General features: G+C 46.9%; 1 protein-coding gene across 5 annotated transcripts in view; it reads left to right on the top strand.

Moving 5' to 3' along the window:
- Positions 1-21,216, top strand: part of LOC123761409 (6-phosphofructo-2-kinase/fructose-2,6-bisphosphatase) — a 274,084-nt gene that overhangs the window by 54,673 nt on the left and 198,195 nt on the right. For 3 of the 5 annotated variants that reach the window (XM_045747431.2, XM_045747432.2, XM_069313301.1), the window contains 2 exons: positions 4,160-4,335; positions 16,838-16,963. In XM_045747431.2, the coding sequence (XP_045603387.2) occupies positions 4,160-4,335; positions 16,838-16,963 (302 nt within the window). Of the gene's footprint in view, positions 1-514; positions 694-4,159; positions 4,336-16,837; positions 16,964-21,216 lie in introns of those variants that run through there. The other 2 variants (XM_069313304.1, XM_069313303.1) reach the window with 2 other exon arrangements.

The raw sequence follows: 21,216 nt of genomic DNA, 5'->3' as shown, positions 1-21,216 counted from the left end.
CCAACCCACTGCCAGCCACCATGCCAACCTGAGACTACCCAACCCACTGCCAGCCACCATACCAACCGGCGACTACCCAACCCTCCGCCAGCCACCATACCAAGCAGCAACTACCCAACCCACAACCAGCCACCATACCAACCAGCGACTACCGAACCCCACCGCCAGCCACCAAACCCACCAGCGACTACCCAACCCACCGCCAGCCACCATACCAACCAGCAACTACCCAACCCACCGCCAGCCACCATACCAACCAGCAACTACCCAACCCACCACCAGCCACCATACCAACCAGCAACTATCCAACCCACCACCAGCCACCATACCAACCAGCGACTACCCAACTCACCGCCAGCCACCATACCAACCAGCGACTACCCAACCCACTGCCAGCCACCATACCAACCAGCAACTACCCAACCCACCGCCAGCCACCATACCAACCAGCAACTACCCAACCCACCGCCAGCCTCCATACCAACCAGCGACTACCCAACCCACCACCAGCCACCAAACCCACCAATAGGAGGAGGGCCGCCAAGGTGTAAACAAACAGCTTCCCTCCTGGCTCAGCTGGTCGATCTCCCGCACTGCTCCTCTCCTGTATTTCTTGTCTCACTCGTCCCGCGATGCGACCAGACCTCTTCAAATAAGGTACACCAGCATTTTGCGAGCTGAGGCAGCGGTCTGGTTAGTGAAGAACACCTACAATTGTTGTTTATTTGATAGAGGTGACAACGTCCACGGACAGAATAGGTGGAGCAGGGCTATAGAAGGTCGAGTAGGTCAGAGCAGTGGTAAGTGGAGTAGGTACATGGAGCAGGTCTACAGTGGGTGGAGCAGGTCTACAGTGGGTGGAGCAGGTCTACAGCGGGTGAAGCAGGTCTACAGCGGGTGGAGCAGGTCTACAGCGGGTGGAGCAGGTCTACAGTGGGTGGAGCTGGTCTACAGTGGGTGGAGCAGGTCTACAGCGGGTGAAGCAGGTCTACAGTGGGTGGAGCAGGTCTACAGTGGGTGGAGCAGGTCTACAGTGGGTGGAGCAGGTCTACAGTGGGTGGAGCAGGTCTACAGCGGGTGAAGCAGGTCTACAGTGGGTGGAGCAGGTCTACAGTGGGTGGAGCAGGTCTACAGCGGGTGAAGCAGGTCTACAGTGGGTGGAGCAGGTCTACAGTGGGTAGAGCAGGTCTACAGCGGGTGCAGCAGGTCTACAGCGGGTGGAGCAGGTCTACAGTGGGTGGAGCAGGTCTACAGTGGGTGGAGCAGGTCTACAGTGGGTAGAGCAGGTCTACAGTGGGTGAAGCAGGTCTACAGCGGGTGGAGCAGGTCTACAGTGGGTGGAGCAGGTCTACAGTGGGTAGAGCAGGTCTACAGTGGGTGAAGCAGGTCTACAGCGGGTGGAGCAGGTCTACAGTGGGTGGAGCAGGTCTACAGTGGGTGGAGCAGGTCTACAGCGGGTGAAGCAGGTCTACAGTGGGTGGAGCAGGTCTACAGTGGGTAGAGCAGGTCTACAGCGGGTGAAGCAGGTCTACAGCGGGTGGAGCAGGTCTACAGTGGGTGGAGCAGGTCTACAGTGGGTGGAGCAGGTCTACAGTGGGTAGAGCAGGTCTACAGTGGGTGGAGCAGGTCTACAGTGAGTGTAGCAGGTCTACAGTGGGTGGAGCAGGTCTACAGTGGGTGCAGCAGGTCTACAGTGGGTAGAGCAGGTCTACAAAGGGTGGAGCAGGTCTACAAAGCGTGGAGCAGGTATACAGCGGGTGGAGCAGGTCTACAATGGGTGGAGCAGGTCTACAGTGGGTGGAGCAGGTCTACAATGGGTGGAGCAGGTCTACAGTGGGTGGAGCAGGTCTACAGTGGGTGGAGCAGGTCTACAGTGGGTGGAGCAGGTCTACAGTGGGTGGAGCAGGTCTACAATGGGTAGAGCAGGTATACAGTGGGTGGAGCAGGTTTACAGTGGGTGGAGCAGGTCTACAGTGGGTGGAGCAGGTCTACAGTGGGTGGAGCAGGTCTACAGTGGGTGGAGCAGGTCTACAGTGGGTGGAGCAGGTCTACAGTGGGTGGAGCAGGTCTACAATGGGTAGAGCAGGTATACAGTGGGTGGAGCAGGTTTACAGTGGGTGGAGCAGGGATACAGCAGTTCGAGTGGGTAAGGCAGGTAGTGTGGGTCCACAGCAAATGGAGAAAATCTATAGTGGGTTAAGGTGGAGCAGATCTATTAGTGTTGATTGGGATCAAGGTGTGTGGAACAGATCTAGGGCAGGTGAAGAGGGTCTATAATAGGTGCTTGTGCATTGTTAATCCCCTAGAGAGAGATGATGTTGTCTTGTCTATATACTGAGATCTTTGGGGCTTACAGTCCCCAAGTGGGCATGTCGCATATAATAGGAATGGGGGAAACGTTTCAACTTGAGTGGAGGCCGTGGCTGTCACGAGCGAGGTCACGAGGACAGTGAGTCTCCAGCGTGGATGGGCGCCCACACGGGGTCGGGATGTCACGTGGGGTATACAGGGAATGGGCAGACATTTTAATTTTTAATCTAATTTTAAAACGAGTCCCATAGAATTCGGACAATAAATGTAATTTCTAAACATTTGTAACATTAATGATGCCGTCTGTGTCATCAGGCACACTCCGTATTTTGGTTCTATGACAGAATATGCGGCATCGGGCAGCGAAAAATGTTAGAGATTTGAACCTTCTGGGAACTACGAGCCAGAACCTGGTTCTCTCAGAAGGCGAAGGGAGCAATGGCTTATGAACACTTCACTCTATGAGAGTATAGTCATATCTGCCATCAACCAGGGGTATCACCCAGAAAGGTAGGCACACTATGACAAACCCCAACTGGTAAAACAGTGCAAACCAAGACTGAATATAGCCCAAGAACTCCCCCCCAAGAAGAAATAACAAACAAGCAAACTTCCACTCAACCACTATTCGCCCTGGTTAGCGACAACCCCCCAAACAGGAGGGAGGACCCCCATCTGGGTGACCAAGAGCTGACATCTGCAATTTGTCAACTGATGTCTTATAGAGCGGATGCTATTCTTGGCCTCATTCTCCTGTCAGGATTTTGCCTTGTGTGGTGCCTGCTGTGTGTTGGGGCATTAGCCAGATATTATGGTGTACTCGGGTACGTTTAGGGTTTCCTTCCCTTGACGCCCGATAGGTACAATCCCCAGCATATTCAGGGTTTTCTTCCCTGGGACGTTCGGAACTTCACTCCCATTGAGGTTGTTGTCGCTTGTCATTAACCTCGCCCTTGGGGTTCTGCGGGGGTCGTGGGGTTCTCCGTCTGGCCCTGGGTAGAGAGCATTGTTGTTGTTGGCTGGGGCGCACAGTGTTTTGCACAGCTTGCATAATTGCGGTAGCTGTGTCTCTATCTGGTCTCTGGTTGTTGTGGTGTAACTTCAAGGGTTTCTAATTTTCTGTTATTTCCTGGATGAGATCTGCCTAGTTTCTGATTAGGTTCACCTAGGTTGTGTTTGGTGGTCCTACTCTTGGGCCCCTCGAGGTTGCACAGTCGACTTCTTGGGGTCTGTTTGCTCGGTATTAGACGGGGTTCAACTGGCTTAGCTACACCAGTGTCTGGGCTTCCTGTCGGGATTCCTACTCCTGCGGGGCCTGGTAAACCCTTTGAGGTGGTGCAGCTATAAATATGTCATCCGAGTCCCCTCTCGGTTTGTGCGAGTTTGAAGGTTGTTCGTTGTTCGAGGTACTTGGGGGATAGGCAGCGGCTGCATTGCAGTTTACGTTTTTGTTGTTCTGGTGCTAGTCCCCAGTGGGCCTATAGAACTGCATAGCTGATGCGACCTAGTAGATGGTACCATATCAGCATAGTAGCTTCAAAGAGCCACCGGGGCTCTCACAGAAATTGACATTTAATTACTCTCAATGGTTTTTTTAATGACGATCCAAATATTAAATATGGTACATGTTTACAGTCATTTGGCAATTTTGATGTTTTGCTCCTTATTGAACCTTGCAGTTATCTGTAAAGCTTGATGTTCCAAATAATAAATAAGGCATAAAATTTAGTTTGAGAGATTTCTTTATTGTCATGTATGAATAACTAAATACTGTGTATAAATATTGAAAGATATTCAGTAATTTTTCTTGCATGTATTTTAACTAATGTCTGATTCTTTTATCCAACAGGCGAGGTCCTCAAGTCATGGATAGTTCTGGATGTGTTTGTGGCCGAGGTATGGGAATTGTTGGTTCAAGCGGTACTTTGGGAGTGAATTCATCCTGGTTGGACGAGAATGAACCATCAACACCTTCTTCACTTTCTACAAGCCTCTTGACAAAGAATAAACCTTTTCCAATTAGAGGTATGTTTTGCTTTCATCCTTTATGCTCGGAGTAAAATCTTTTATCTTATTTCGTGTACTTATTCATGGGATTAGGATTTGAAACTATATGTCTGTGACAACAAATGCCACTTAACTAGTTTTGTTTGTCCAAATTTTATGTAATGGAAACTGCATGTGAGCTGCATATGAAGTCAAGCTTCTGGGAAGCTGCATACCATATCAAGCTCCCTGCGAGTTGCATACCAGAGCAAGGTGCCTGCAAGCTGCTTAGATGAGCAAAATACTGTACCTACAAGCTGCATACCAGAGCAAAGTGCCTTCAGGCTGCTTACCTGCACAAGCTGCCTACAAGCTGCATACCACAGCAAGGTGCTCACAAGGTGCATACCTGAGCAAAGTGCCTGCAAGCTGCATACCACAGCAAGGTGCTCACAAGCTCCATACCTGAGCAAAGTGCCTGCAAGCTGCATACCACAGCAAGGTGCTCACAAGCTCCATACCTGAGCAAAGTGCCTGCAAGCTGCATACCACAGCAAGGTGCTCACAAGCTCCATACCTGAGCAAAGTGCCTGCAAGCTGCATACCACAGCAAGGTGCTCACAAGCTGCATACCTGAGCAAAGTGCCTGCAAGCTGCATACCACAGCAAGGTGCTCGCAAGCTGCATACCTGAGCAAAGTGCCTGCAAGCTGCATACCACAGCAAGGTGCTCGCAAGCTGCATACCACAGCAAGGTGCTCGCAAGCTGCATACCTGAGCAAAGTGCCTGCAAGCTGCATACCACAGCAAGGTGCTCGCAAGCTGCATACCACAGCAAGGTGCTCACAAGCTGCATACCTGAGCAAAGTGCCTGCAAGCTGCATACCACAGCAAGGTGCTCGCAAGCTGCATACCACAGCAAGGTGCTCGCAAGATGCATACCTGAGCAAAGTGCCTGCAAGCTGCATACCAGAGCAAGCTGACTTGCCATCACCATCATCACCTGACTTGCCATCATCAGCTGACATCGTCATCATAAAAGTTTAGTCTAAGTCTAGTAGCTAAGTCTACCGGGCCATCTCTCTTCCACTCTGCCTCCAGTGTTCTGATTCAGCTGCATACCAGATGGTTTAGTATACCATACAAAGTGATGGTTTGTGCTCTTGTTGGTGTTTCCTCCTCACTGCAGTGTAGCATGAGCCTAGATTTGAGGGTGCTTGGAGCTGCATGGCACAGGCTTACTTTCCTTGCATGCTACATAGTGCTGCCCTTGCATTGCCAGGGGTTATCCTTCCTAAAGTGTTTTGGAGTCGTGTTTTGGACCCTTAGAAGTCCTCACTTGTGCTTGTCTCAGGGTGGTCCAGGGTGAGTCGGGTGTCTTGGGATCTTTCTATCTTACCTTCAGTTTGGAGTGGCATTGGCTGGCAGTGGGTATTTCTGGGTAGTTCATGTGCTTCTCTCAGTGTGCCGAGCTCGACCTTCCCAGCCAGGTTGTATTGGCTTACTTGTAGGTCTTGTCATAGTGATCCCAGTGCCTGAGCTTCCTTAAGCTCCATTCTGATTGGCTCACAGAGGAGGTGGGGATGCTTGTAGGGGGACCCCATGCGAGGATCTTGGCCTCTGCTGTGGCTGTGTCGACTGCACTTCCCAAGCTGTATGCTCCCGTGCCCCAGGAGGCAGTAGCCACGTTCTTTGCAACCTGACTTGCATGTCAACAGGCTGTTAACCCATTCTTTGGATTCACCATAGGCCCCTTGCTCTCCTGTCTGCCTTTCCATTTCTCAAATTATCTTTCCTTAGGAGGTTGTTGTGCACTATTTCTCTTCTGCAGCTGCGACTTCTGGGCCCATTATGTACTTACTCTGTTTTTGGGGTTTACTCGGATTCATTTTCCGATGTGGTCCGGTAGAGCTGGGGGGTCACCTGTTGTTGGTTGAAGTAGGCCATCCGTGGAGTCAGAGGCCAGATCGTGTGTTCTTCACATGGCTGATCCTTCTCCATCTGGTTGGGGCTGTGCTTGCTTTTTTAAAAAAGACAGCCTCTTGTGGTTCGCTCTGCCCCTTTTGCAGTTCACTTCTTTGATGGGCGAAAGGTGGCTCACCCAGTTTGCCGATTCCTGGTCCCCACGATATGTGGGTTTTTCAGGTCGTTTCCCACAGCCTGCAGTAGAGCTGGTTGGGTCCTCTACTTCCCAGGGATTCGGGTCTTTCCGGCCAGGCCTCCTCTCTTCACCTGCATTGGGTCATCTTGAAATGGGTGGCTTCCAGGGTGGTTGAAATGACTTAATCTCGTTGGTCGGTTTCCTGCCTCTTACCTTTCCTAAAACAGGACTCACTGACCCTCTGGTTCAGTCTTGATCTTTCGCAGCTGAGCTAGATCATTCCTTGCCCCTCCTTCCAGATAACCACGTTGTCCCTGATCCATCTCATTCTAGAGGCAGACTCTTTGATGATTTCCCAGGACCTCTAGGATGCATATTGCCACATCCCTATATACATCCAGGGGTTTAGGAATTGGCTAGGTTTTGTGGTGGGGTGACAAGTTTACCACTTTCAGGTTCTCCTGTTTGGCCTTAATCTGGCTCCACACATATTCACACACTTGGCTTGAGTCATCTTTGCTTGTCATCAATTGTTTAGGGTTTGTGTTTTGGTAGGTGTCACCACACCTACCTCAATCACTGGCTGATGTGTGCTCCCAGCTGGTCCGCATGTTTGGTAGCCATGGATCTGGTTCTTTACCAGCTTACTGGTTTTAGGTTTCTGGTGAATTGAAGGATGTTTCAGTTGATTCCTTATCAGGTTCAAAATTGGCTGGGCCTCATTTAGGACTCTCGCTACTTTTCCTGCCACTGGCAGCCTTGACCCAGCTGCAGCACCACTGTCTGTAGGTGTTGAGTTGGCCCCAGGTGACGGAGGTTGTTTGAACAGTTGATCGGGTTCTTGAACTTTGCTTACCTCTTGTTTCCTCTTGGTGAGAATTGGCTTTGACAGCTGTTCTGGTTTCTCTGGGGCAGCCCCCATTGCTTCCACCGCGATTGTTTGATGTAGGCCCTATTGGCCTTGGGCCAGATACTGCATTGCTGGCTTCCTCTTCAGGCTTTTTGGGGTTTGGTTTTAGACGAGCATAAGAAATATTGCCAGAACAACCATGGACATCTTCAAGAGGAAACTAGATTGTTTCCTCCAAGGAGTGCCGGACCAACCGGGTTGTTGTGGGTATGTGGGCCTGCGGGCTGCTCCAAGCAACAGCCTAGTGGACTAAAGTCTTACAAGTCAGTAGAGGGGACAGGGGAGTAGAAGAACTCCCAGAACCCCCATCAACCAGGTATCAACTAGGGATTTCTTCAAGGCATCAGTAAAGACTCGATGTCTTCACGGATGCCTTGGCTCTGGGTTGGGGCTTTGTGACCTACTCTCACCAAGCCGGCCAGGATCAGTAGCCTCCACTCCTCCACTCCTTAGGGAAACAAAGCTGCTGAAAAAAAAACATTAGAAAGTTCACTTTTGCAAACAGAGTAGTAGACAGAACAAGTAAAGTGAGAAGGTGGCGGGAGCTAAAACCATCAGTAGTTTCAAAGCATTATATGACAATGCTTACTGGGAAGACAGGATACTATGAGTGTAGCTCTCATCCTGTAACTACACTTATTCAATTACACTTAGGAAATTTCCAGATGGCCCCCCAGCAGAGCCATCATCCATGTCCACCACCCAGAATAGAAAAGCAGAGTCCAAGAGAGAGGGTTCAGAGGAAGAAGGGGTCTGGGTGAAAGAAAACCCCCCAAATCCTTGGTGGGACCAGTAAACTCAACTGCTTCCACACCCAAATCGGAAGGGCAACGCCCAGAGCTGACCAACCCACATCCCGAGTTAAACCCTGTCTTGGAACAAAACCCTCAGGGTGTTTTGAGGCGGGAAGCAGGGAGTAGGAACAATAGAAGGGTAAACCAGGCTTGAGAAGGAAGGAAGATAAGGTGCAGATAGAGCCAGGAGGCCATTAACCTAGGTTAACACTTAACCTATACTGCTGCAACACAGAAAACCTAAGATGCAAAGCGGTCATTGCCTGAAAACCTCCAACCTCATTGGGTGGTGTGGGTGGGGGGGAGGTCAGTAAGGAGAGCAACATGATGGGAGCAAATCCCACCTGACTCAGGGTCGAAGGTGTCACCAACCCAGCAGACAGCATGGCGGAGGCAGAGGGAATGAACATGGCCACGTGGCATGGGCAACATGCAACTCTCAGACTTTCATGAAGCAAGAGTGGCTTCAGGGGAGTATATGATTAGGACCACCAAATCTGCTGGGGATTTCCAAGGCCTGCAGGGTAAGTGACCCAACAAGATACCCAGGCACTAGAAAGCTATATTGGTCCTAATATGAGGACCAGCATAGCTTGTCTCTCCTCATAGTATGAGAGGAGACAAACCAAAGCAGCCAGTCACATGCTACTGCTAAGGTCGACCTCGGTACACTGTAGTTACAGCTCATGAACAACCAGTGTGCTCTGCCAGTCAAAATCACTCCCTACCCAAGGAAAGACAGAAAGCCAAAGACTAGTGACTCACCTAAGGCAAGGGCTACCACAAGCAAAGAGACCCCTCTGAAAGGAGCGGTTTCCAAACACTCCCGGGAAGATAACTCTGAGCACTTGCAGCTCCAAGCTTTCTTAACTCCTGGCTCACACTACATATATCAGTACAGTAACAACCACAAATGTTACCACCTCTTAACTGAAAGCAGAGACAGGAGCCAGTGTCAAAGAGGGCAACCTGACACATGCTACCATGAGATAGAACTAAAGTTAGAACTGCCAGCTTACTGTGGGCTGCCTCCCTCCTTCCCCCAAATGAGTGGAGAAGGTGGGGCAAATGAGCCGACACTAGTTTCGGGACTTCGATCATTTGTTTACATAATTTGGGGAGTTCTTTGGTGGGTCTCAAGGCTTCAGTCTTGTTTGAAGCCAGCAATGGTCTATTTTGTTTCACTAACTTTCTGGGTGCCTTTTCCAGTGGGTGATATCCATGAATAAAGTTTTTATTTTTTTTATCACAAGTACTACCTTCCCTGCATCTCTGTAAGGGGACTAGGTTCTGACTCATGGTCCCTGGTAGGCCATCGTAACTCCTCAACTGATGGGACCTAGTAGTATGACCAGTGGTGCATGCCAGAGCTCGCAGGAGTGCCACTCCAGCACCTCTGCAAGTGGATGATGGACCGGGGAAAGGGAGATGATGGCTGATCGTGGCAGGAAAATATTAGTATTACATCACTAATGAGTTAATGATGTTATGATATTTCTTTGTTTTCTGGGGTCCACCCCTATGGCTCCCTGGAGCTATCCAGGCTTATATGGATATATGAGACGTTGGTATCAGTCAATGTGAATGGCGTTCTAGGCCTACCAAAGACCACGAGCCAGAACCTGGCCCCCACTCAGAAAGGCAAAAGGAGCAATGGCCTATGGAAACCCCCATGTGGTTGAAAGCATTCTATGTCTGCCATCAACCAGGTCAGGCACCCAGAAAGGTAAATACCCCAAAACAAACCCCTATTCTGGTTAAAAAATTGCTACTAAAAGCCGAAATAGTGGACAGAACTTCCCAAACAAAAAATGAACAAACGAAATGGACAAACGATTTTGGGAAGTAATCTATTCACCACTTAAGGGCTGAATATATGACTGTCACTGGCATATATTATTACATGTACTCAATATTTCACAGATGTTTTGAATTTATATTTATGCTTCACATGGAAAAGTAGTATTGTTTGTTGATTGGGGAGAAGTAAGGTTGACAATGAATGTTACTGACCAAATTAAACTTGGTGAAATAGTGGCCAAGTTTGACTGTGTGTGTGTAGCTGGCCAGTATTAACTGTGTGAAATAGGGGCCACATTTGTCAGTGTGTAGCTGGCCAGCATGAATTGTGTGAAATAGTGGCCAAGTTTGTATTGGAATGAAAATGATAAGTCATCCAGTGTTGCCATGATAAAATATAATTTTATCTCGTCATAAATAGGTATTGTCATGGTGTGTAACAGTACCAAGAAACTCACATTATAAAAACAGAGACTATTCATTTTTGCTTAGGTGAACTATAATTATTGTATTAATGTATATTTCATTACCCGTGAATAACTGTTTGTGTTTGTACTTTGACAACATAGTTTTGTCTGATTAATGAGTTATCTATAGCCAGTGGACTACTAACCTTTGAGAGTGAGTGTTCAAGGATGTTTGTGTACTTAAGATTGTATGTATTATCAGAGTGGTACTTGACAGAGGCTTTGTCTCCTTCCTTTAGTATGGTGATCACTGGCTCTACTTGTGTTGCAGTAATGCTGTGATAATTGAACTTGACCCTTCTTCCTTGTGTGATTGTTCTTTAAAACTTGCTCACAAATCAAACTAATAATTTGTACCTGATATTGTTGTTGAAAATGATTCGTCATAGGAGATTCAGCAATCGTGCTGTTGATGGTGAGTTGATCATGGATAGGAATAACCTTAATGAATTTGTTGTTTAAAATTGATTACATTTTATTGCTAGTACTGTATAACTTTTTGGTGCCTTCTATTGATAATTACTTACTTAATAGTAGTAGTAGTATTTGTCCAGTTTTGAATGCCATTAAAAAATATAAAATCAATTATTAGTTAAATCAAATGCTTTTTATTTTAAAATAGTGAGGTAATTTTTGTAGAAAATTTAATGTGTAGTCCATTTTAATGTTTCTTTTGCTAATAATACTTGTGCAGATGATGAGTCACAATAACGTGGCTGAAGATATGATGATCAAAGCACACACCAGAAGATGAGGAGAAAACAATGTTTCGGTCCGTCCTGGACCATTATCAAGTTGATTGTGATGGGAGTGAGGGAGGTACGGGCATTAAGTAAGGCAAGAGTGAGGTGAGGAGCAGGGAAGAAGAGGTAATTCCTAGAAGGTAAGATCAAGGCAAAAGGAAAAAAAAGAAGAAAAAAAGGGGGTACAGATGACATGGATGTAATAATAGGGTGATGGATGAATGGGAATATAAGAATAAGAGGAGAAAAAGAGAAAAAGGAGAAAGAAAAAAGGAGTTGGCTTATGTCAGGTTACATTTATTAGAAAGTTTAGAACATTTGAGTATGTACTGTGAAAGGGGAAGAGTCAATAGGAACAAAGCCTGGACTGAGGTTCATGTTGGGTAGGTTGTGTATCAGAGCCGATTCGAGAAGACGGTGTCTGTGAAGAGTACAGGCTGAAAAGATTATTTTTCTTGACAAGTGTCATGAGGATGATTATAATCCCTAACATAGCAGAAGAGAGCATTGTTTGTGTCTGCAGACCTAACTCTTCTTTTGTGTTCCTTAAGTCTGTCATTTAGTGTCCGGACAGTTTCTCCAGAGTATTGGAGAGGACAAGACGAACAGGAAATATAGTAGACAGCAGCAGCAGTAGAGGCCGGAGGAGCAGTATGAGCCTCGCCTCACTCTTGCCTTACTTAAGGCCAGTACCTCCCTCACTTCCATCACAGTCAACTTGTTAATGGTGCAAGACGGACCAAAACGTCGTCGTCTTTTCATCTTATGGTGTGTGGTTTGATCATCACCTAATAATACTTGTTTTAGTAATGGTAATGTCTTCTCACAGACATAATAACATAGGATAAAAACCCACACTTGTGTATTTGTGAAATTTATGTAAGGAATTTACACCAAGTCTTTCACACTCTCCTGAGTGCTTTGTCTGGGGTCTGAGTGTGTGATTAGGATGAGACTTACATATCAACGTCTAATGAGGCTGCTATCCTGGGTCCAGTCCTCTTACCCTTCTTGACTGCCTGACCATGTCACCTCCATTCCCGACTTCTGGTGTACCTGCGGTAATGTCTTCAAGAGAATTATGGTCATGTGTCCTTTCTGTAATCCTGCTATTCTGAGAACTTGAGTTGTTATTAATAGAGGTGTTCATCTGGATGCTATCCCTCATAGCCCTCTCCATATCACAAGAAATGCAGCTAATGGGACTGCTTTCATTCATCCATTTATTGAGATCTAATTTTAATTCACTCAGAATCATTTTCCTAGTAAAACTATCCTCCGAAGTATAGCTTTTGTTGCCAGCGAAAGTATTCAGAGTTATTATTAGAACCTCCTTCCACTATCCTTCTAGTTCTAATTTATTACTTTTATAGATTATTTCACATTTCTTAAAATCAATATTGTGATACTTTTCCCAACTAGGATTTGCTTCAGCACTGTTACCCGCCATAATTCTGCACACTTTCTTATGTTCTTGAATTCTCTGTGAAGGATTTCATTGTTTGGCTGCTTTTATCCTTTTTTTAACATAAAAGTTCTTATTACGTATATATCACGCCATGGGTCCCAAGAAAGTCAGTAGTAAAGTTCAACCTAAGAAAATAGTTGCGAGGATGACAATAGAGGAAAACTCAAGATCATTCGTAAACATGAAAATGGTACGAGGGTTGTTGATGAGGATGGATGTCCCTTCCTCATTTATTAAGAAAATGTGTGTAGTATGGGAGAATTGCAAAGTTTTGCTAAAAAGTGTCACCCAAATCAAGCTGTAGCAGGCTGTTGTGTTAACCTTTATAATGACAATGTGATGTCTCACTTCAGACAAGTGTTACAATGTAGGGAAAAACAAGTGTCGCTAGACAGGTTTTTAGTGAGAAAAACAAGCAGTGAGCCACAAGCAGGTTCCATACTAGTGGTATGCAGGCAAAATGTAGAAGAAAGCGTATCCCAGAAAAGTCATCACTGTATAATGTTATACTAGTAATGGAAGGGGACTCCCCTTCCAAACACTGACACCTCTCCTCCTCCCCTCCTCGCTGTCTTTCATCCACCATCAAGAGTCCTCATTCAAGGTAAGATATACAGGGGTACTTCAGTTTTTGTAGTTAATCCATTCCTAGAGACTGTATGAAAACCGAAAAATGTGAAAACCGAAACTAATCTTCCCATAAGAAATAATGTAAATTGAATTAATCCGTTCTACACCCCCAAATATATTAACTAAAAAATACATTTTATACAGAATAATACTCTTAGGTACCTTACCTTTATGGAGGACTCTTGTTGGCATATGGAAGACAGTGAGGAAGGGAGGAAGAGGAGAGGTGTTAGTGTTTGGAAGGGATGTCCTCCTTCCATTATAACAGCAATGATGACATTTCTGGGGTACTCTCTCCCTTATGTTTTGCAGGAGTACCACTATGACCTGGTTATGGCTCACTGCTTGCTTGTATTACTGAGAATCTGGCTATAGATGCCTGTTTTTCCCTACGTATTAACACTTGTCTGTAGTGAGACATCACACTGTCACACTATGAATGATCTCTTGTTTTTCCTCCATCGTCATCCTCACAACTATTTTCTTAGAGTGAACATTACCACTGACTTTCTTGGAGCCCATGGCATGATATATAATAAGAACTTTTATGTTCAGAAACCAAAAAAACACAAAAAAATGAAATTCTTCACAAAGAATTCAAGCGCGATCATCACTAGGCGGAAGACACAGGGTAAACTGAAGCGCCATGCTCACAGTGGACCCATACGTGTATAAACAAATTCCGAAAACCGATGCAAACAACGAGTATCGAATCAAATTTTTCGAAGACATTGAGTATAAGTACAGTATTGAAAAATACGAGAACAGGGGCATACAAAAACCGAGGTTCGACTGTACATACTGTATTGTAACTAGTACAAAATGAGTGTTATTCGGTATAAAATGTATTTGTAAGTTAATATTTTTGGGGTGTGTGGAACGGATTACAGGCATACCTCAGTTTAAGAGTTTAATTAGTTCCTGGAGACGCCTCGTATTCCGAAAACTCGCATTCCGAAGCTAATTTCCCCATAAGAAATAAAGGGAAATGAATTAATCCGTTCCTGACTACCCCAAAAACCCCACATCAAACTAAATTTTTATACCTAATTCATCTAAATAAACCTACAAAACTATGTTCAAGTTATTACTTACCTTGATGGTGAGGAGGTGGGAGGAAGAGAGGAGTTACTGTTTGGAAGGGGAGTCCCCTTCCATTATCACATCAGGCAGTGAGGACTTCACTGGTATGCACACTCTGCCACATTTTGCCTGCATACCACTAGGACTTGCTTGTTTTACTAAGAATTTGTCTAATGACACTTGTTTTTCCCTACATTTTAACACTTGTCTGTAGTAAGACATCACATTACCATTTAAAAGGTCAATGCAACGGCCTGCTACAGCTTTATCTGGGTGAGTTTTTTCAACAAAACTTTGCAGTTCTTCCCATACTTCACACATTTTCTTATCAAGAAGGGACATCCTCTACTGCCTCTACTCACAGCTATTTTCTTAGGTTGAACCTTACCAATGGCTTTCTTGAGACCCATGGCAAGATATATAATGACAATTTTTATGCTCAAATGGCCAAAAAACCGATAAAAAACTGTAAATCCTTGTGAAGAATTCAGGTGGGATAGTCACTGGACACGAGACACTGGTAAACTGAGGCGCGATCGCCATGCCACCACGCGCCAGTCGGCCTGTTCACGTATCAACAAACTCGCGTCCCGAGGTAACCCTCGCCTTCCGAGACATATTTTTGGAGTAAATCCTGCTCGTCTTCCGAAAAACTCGCATACAGGGACACTCGCATTCCGAGGTACCACTGTAATTCAATTTACATTATTTCTCATGGGAAAACTTGTTTTGGTTAACGATTTTTTGGTTGATGACGTGTCTCTGGGAATGGATTACGATCATAAATGAAGGTACACTGTATACAATTTGAGTAAATGTTGCTGAATTGCTCACATTGATATATACAATTGAGGGTGTTGCGCACGATTTAAATGTCCAGCGGCTACACAGGGTTCACATCAGCTTCTTCAGGGCTCTAGTAAACAGACGCCATTTAAAAAAAAAATCGTAGGTAAAATTCCTGGGTGTGAGAGCTACAATACTGAGTGAGCAACCAAGGCTGGCACATGCAGCATGAGCTAACAGCACTGCTGTTCAGCTTGTGACCACAGTATCGCCTAAAAATGTCAAAATATATATGCGATTGCTATTATTTGACTATGATAATATTACAGAAGATCCCCTGACTGTTTTAAAAATGACCAGGATTCTGATAATAGTAGGATTGTGGTGATAATTAGCGCTGTGGGTAGTATGGTAGGAGGAGTAATCTTAGTGAGGAGTAATATTTGTTATGGTGAACAAAACATGCACATACTTATGCATACATAACTTGTGTATATAGTGTAATAACAGCAAAACTATTTGTTTATTGTTTTATGAATGTAATAATTGAATCACTAATATGCACACCATACTTTTGAGTATAGCGATGATTCACCCCTTTTATTATATAAATCTATCACACTACACAGTATTGACTAATATTACTGCAAAAAAATAAATCAAGAGGCATTGAAATAATTAGGTAATAATATCTTTGTGGCAACTCTCGCCTGACAGCACAGGTGAAGCTGACCACCTCTGACACTTATTCTGTTAACGCCTCAGTTTTGCCAGACTTCCTCGCCCAGCATATGTCACCTACGAGTTTTTATTTTTTTCCCGTGGTCAGAGAACACAAATGAACACTTTTATAAGACAAAAAAAAAAAAAAAGTTGAATTTTTTTATTTCTTGTACCTGGCAGTGTTGAAGGCTATTTATAGCTGAGCAGCATGGGGGTTAAAAGAGGGTTATAAGGCAATTTCAAAACTATTTTCTCATCAGGATTCCAAGGGCATCTCTCAGTTTAGTGTAAAGGATGCCTTTAGCTTTACTGTGTGCTTTTTCAATGAACCACAAGGGATAACCTTAGTAAAAAAAACTTAGATAAGTATCTAAGTTCAGCTTCAAGGTAAGACAGTAAGACGGATCCTGCGGAAATGGATCAAAATGTTGATTTTAAGAAATGTGAAATAATCCATAAAGGTAATAATATTAGAACTAGAAGGGTAATGGAATGGGTTCTAATAAATACAGTACTCTGAATACTTTCTCTGGCAAAAAAGCTTTACTTCGGAGGATAGCTTTACTAGGAAAATGATTCTGAGTGAATTAAAATTAGATCTCAATAAATGGATGAATAAAAGCAGTCCCATTAGCCGCATTTCTTGTGATATGGAGAGGGCTATGAGGGATAGCATCCAGATGAACACCTCTATTAATAACAACTCAAGTTCTCAGAATAGCAGGATTACAGAAAGGACACATGACCATAATTCTTTTGAAGACATTACCGCAGGTACACCAGAAGTCGGGAATGGAGGTGACATGGTCAGGCAGTCAAGAAGGGTAAGAGGACTGGAGCCAGGATAGCAGCCTCATTAGACGTTGATATGTAAGTCTCATCCTAATCACACACTCAGACGCTGACAAAGCACTCAGGGGAGTGTGAAACACTTGGTGTAAATTCCTTACATAAATTTCACAAATACACAAGTGTGTGGGATTTTATAAAATAATTATCTTTATAATTGATTTAGTGTATTTTTCTGTATGACTCAGGAGAGCGAGCGAACTACGTCAACATCCCTCATGTTATTGTTATGGTTGGTCTTCCAGCAAGAGGGAAGACGTATATGGCCAAGAAGCTCACACGCTACCTCAACTGGATTGGGATTAAGACAAGAGGTGAGGATATCTTTTTCTGGGGAAGCCCCAGTGGCTCCCTGAAGCTGTTTTACTGTGATGGCTTGATGCAAATGGGTCACATCAGATGTGGGAGTTTGTGTGGCCTGCCAGGGATCAGAGCCAAAACCTGCCCCCTCCCCTCACTCAGGTGCAGAGAGCGAGAGACAATTCCCAACCAGACCAAGAGAGAGCATTCAGGAAAGTCAATGAAGCTTTACAGACAACTGGAGGGGTTAACAAAGACCAAATCCTCAAAACTGTCAAACAAATCCACAAACTAATCAAACTTAATAAGAGAAATATTAATAATTTGCTCAAAACTTATACGGAGTATCGAATGCCACTACCAGGTAGCTCAGCTTCCACATCCAGCCATCTTCTTTACCAGTTTTCTGTGGGGAGCCCCTACGGCTCCCTGGAGCTTATCGGGCTAATGTATGTTATATTAGACCGGGACATTAGCTAAGGAGTTCAGACCTACCAGGGACCAGTGCCAGAACCTGGCCCCTTCAGAGAGGTTTCAGGGTGCAATGGCCCTGGAAAACCCCCTTGTGGTTGGGGTTTTCCTTATCTGCCATCGTATGGGGTTAGGCACCAAGAAAGATAGGCATAACAAAACAAACCCCACATAGTAAAAAAAAAATTAAAAAAAAAATAAACGAAGAGAGGTAGAAACTCCCTACAATCCAAAGGAAACAAGCAAACAAGCAAACATCACACTTTACTGTTTGGCTAACTGTGAAGTTCATGTCTGGCGTGTGTCCTGCGTCCTGGCGGACAGCTGTCTCGGTTCATTCCCCTGTTCACGGATTAGCCAGTCGTCGCCGACTTGTTTCGTTGGCTCTGCCGGACGTATGGACTCCTGGCCATGGACGTCTTTGAGTCGGCGTGGTCTAGGCGTCGCCCATTCTATGTGGCGCCCTTACCCACCTGCACGGCTTTCACGGTGGATGCCTTTCGGCAGGACTGGTCGAGGTGGGGGTACTTGTTCCTCTTCTCCTGGTCCAGCTGTTGCTTCGAGTTCTGGCTCGGTTGGAGCCCATTTCCACGAGAGTAGTCCTTATGGTCCCTTGGTGGCCGGCTTTATTTTCAGACGTTGCTTTATAGGTGTCCGAACCCGGGTCGTTTTCCCGCCGCTCCGCCTCTTTCGGTAGGTAGGACAGGTCCTGTACGTGACTGGTTCGGCCTTCTCCTTGGCTCTTCGCATCTGGTATTTTGACGCGGGTATCACCATCTCTGTGGCGATCAGGTGGGTTTGCTGATGGTGTTCCACCTGCGAGCTTCGTCTCGGCGACAGTATGACGTTCCTGGTGTTTCTATGCACTTTTTCTTGCTCCTCGTAGGTTGTCTTCTCTTTTGTATCGGGTTGTCTTGTCCTTTCTTGGGTTTTCAGGACTACAGTTTTTGATGTTTCTTACTGTCGCCTCATTTTATGCGGCGCTGGCGGAGCCGCTCCAGCTTGTGTTCGGGGTGAACGTCACATCTGCCCCGTTTTGTACGCTTTCTCGTGTTTTGTTTCACCTCCGGCCTGCTCATGTGTCGCCTGAGCCGTCCTGGTCCTCGATCAGGGTGTCTTCTTATCTTCTCAGTTTGTGGTAGCCCCTTCGGTTCAGGTTTCTGCTCTTTGGCACTGGTGGTAGGTTTGTACGTTTGCAGCCTTTCTCCGTCCTTATGGCGACGGTCGAGACGGCTGCTTTCTGGAGGGGTTGTTGGGTTATTGTTGCTTGATTGGTTCGGCCAGGGGTGTGTCCTGTATTGTCCGGTTGTGCTTTTCTGTGGGGAGCCCCTACGGCTCCCTGGAGCTTATCGGGCTAATGTGTGTTATGTTAGACCGGGACATTAGCTAAGGAGTTCAGACCTACCAGGGACCAGCGCCAGAACCTGGCCCCTTCAGAGAGGTTTCAGGGAGCAATGGCCCTGGAAAACCCCATATGGTTGGGGGTTTTCCTTATCTGCCATCGACCGGGGTTAGGCACCCAGAAAGGTAGGCGTAACAAAACAAACCCCACATGGTAAGAAACTACAACAAAAACCGAACAGAGAGGTAGAAAACTCCCTACAATCCCAAGGAAACAAGCAAACAAGCAAACATCACACTTTACTGCCGCGCCGATCGTCCGCGCAGCCCTCCCCACCCCGGGAGGGGGAGGGGGGAGCCCCGGACCTACCGCGCCGGCTGCCAAGCTTCAGTTCGTTCGCTAATGTCAACCGGGATTGACGCTTCTCTGGCCTCAGTTTCCTAGGCGGTGTTTGCCTTGTGTGGCGTTCACTGCCGTGTGTTGTGGTGTGCGGTGGCCAGGAGTACTTCATCAGTGCCGGGGCTGCATGTGCTTAGTGGCTGACTTCCCTAAGCGCCCTGTGAGTACTGCCCTTGCGTTACAGGGTTATCTTCCCTGGGGCGTTCGGGAACCATTCCCGTAGAGGTTCTTGCTGCTCGGCATTTGCCTCGCCCTTGGGGCCAGCTGGGGCTTGGGGCCCTTGTTTGGCCCTGGGTAGGGATTGGTATTGTGCTGGTTAGGGCGTCAAGGTGTTGCGCAGCCTGCCACCTAAGCGGCGGCCGGTTTCTGTTGCCTCTGGAGACGGTGTACTTTTGCGGGGTTTTTCTTTTGTTTTTCATTTTCTTGCCTGGTGGGGGTCTGCCTAAGGTGGTTATAGTTCCACTGGTAGTGTTTGGCGGCCCTCTGCTAGGCCCCCGTGCTTGTACACGTCTCAGGGGTTTTCAGTGCTATCATCTACGCTCTTGTTATGTTTGGGTTTCTTAACCGGTTAGCAACACCTTGCCCGGGCTTCCCGTAGTTGTTACCCTACGGGCCCTGGAAACCCCTGTCTGGGCTCGGGGGACCATTGAATGTGTCTTCCGGGTTCCAACCCGTCTTGAACGGGATCGTTGGTTGCTGTTCCCTTGTCTCCGGGTGACAGTCGCCATTTTTACCTCCGTCATGCTGCCTGTTGGGTCACTGACACCTTGACCCGGAGTCTTGCGAGTGATTCTCTGCTTGTTCTCCAGTACTCTCCTGATGTTATTACTGTTCAGAGTACAGGCGGCATCCATGTTGCAAGCTAGGTTAGGTTGCTGCAACATGCTAGGTTGGTTTCCCACTCGAATGCCCCGTGGCCGCCCCGTTTGGTTAGGTGCTGCTCGCCCCTTTCTCTCCATGTTCCCGGCTCCGGACCGTCTGCGGGTTTCGGGGTCGGGGCGGGGTTTAGTTGCGGCAGAGACTCGGGCGGTTTTCGGGGGCTGCCCCGTTCGGGTTGGGGACGGAGGTTTGAGCCTGTGCCTCCTGCCAAGGCTTCTGGGTCTTACCAGCGGCCCTTTCTTGTTGCCTTTCCCATGGGCTCTTGCTTTTCTTTAAGGGCGGAGGGCTTGGAGGACGGCTCTGCCCCGGGGCCTCTGTTGTTGGTTCCCGGGGCTGTGGGGGTTGCCTGCTAGCAGTTCTGGGGCGGTTTTGCCCCTTCAGGGGTTTTTCTGCTGTTGGGCGTCGTTTTTCGCCCTTCCAGTCTGCTAGCTTCCCACATTTGCTGGCGTGTTTTTTTGTGTTAAAGGGTCAGTCACAGCCCCTGCTGGCGGCCATTTTCGTCTGCCGGTTTCACGGCATGGCCACCAGGGCGGCGTTGCGGTTTGTTTACATGCGTCTGGGTGTGCGAGCGAGCGTCTCTGGTGAGTTTTCAAAAACTTTGCAGGGTTTTTGTTCTCCTGTTGTCGTTTCTTTGTTTTTCTGGTGTTTTCTTGCCGTTGCCTGTTCCTCTGGGAACGTTTGGGTGTTGATTTTGGGTCTGAGCCTCTGGGTTTAGGCTCAGTGCCCCTGGCTGGTATGCTTGCTCCCACACCTTGCCCCTCGGTTTTCGGTCTGTTGGGACCGTTTTCCCAGGGCGTTCTGCTGGGGTCTGTGCTTTGCCTTTTAGTGGTGTTCTCCGCCGGCAAATGTGGTGGTTTGGGCTCCCCCTGGTTCGATTCTGGGTTCCTTTGGGTTCCTTGGTTTCGTTCTGGAGGTTTCTTCCTCTTGGGCCCCCTTTTGTGGGTTCAGGGGACTTTGTTTCCTCGTGTGACCCGGTTCTGCCTTTTGGGGTTCCGGGGTCTTCCTGGCTTGCAGACTGAGCTTTTTGGGTCTTGGCACATGTTGTGGTTGTGCTGGGACTTTGTGGTTTTGCTGTCGAGGTGGGCCTTTTGATGCAGTTTTGTGCCTTCTTTGCCTGGCCAGCGTAGTGCTCTTTGCCACTAGTCGGCGGCTTGTGCTTTTACAATATATGTCCTC

The sequence above is a fragment of the Procambarus clarkii genome, chromosome 7 (assembly GCF_040958095.1).
Source record: "Procambarus clarkii isolate CNS0578487 chromosome 7, FALCON_Pclarkii_2.0, whole genome shotgun sequence".
Taxonomy (NCBI): Eukaryota; Metazoa; Arthropoda; class Malacostraca; order Decapoda; family Cambaridae; genus Procambarus; species Procambarus clarkii.
This window is presented reverse-complemented; position numbering and strand designations above follow the sequence as displayed.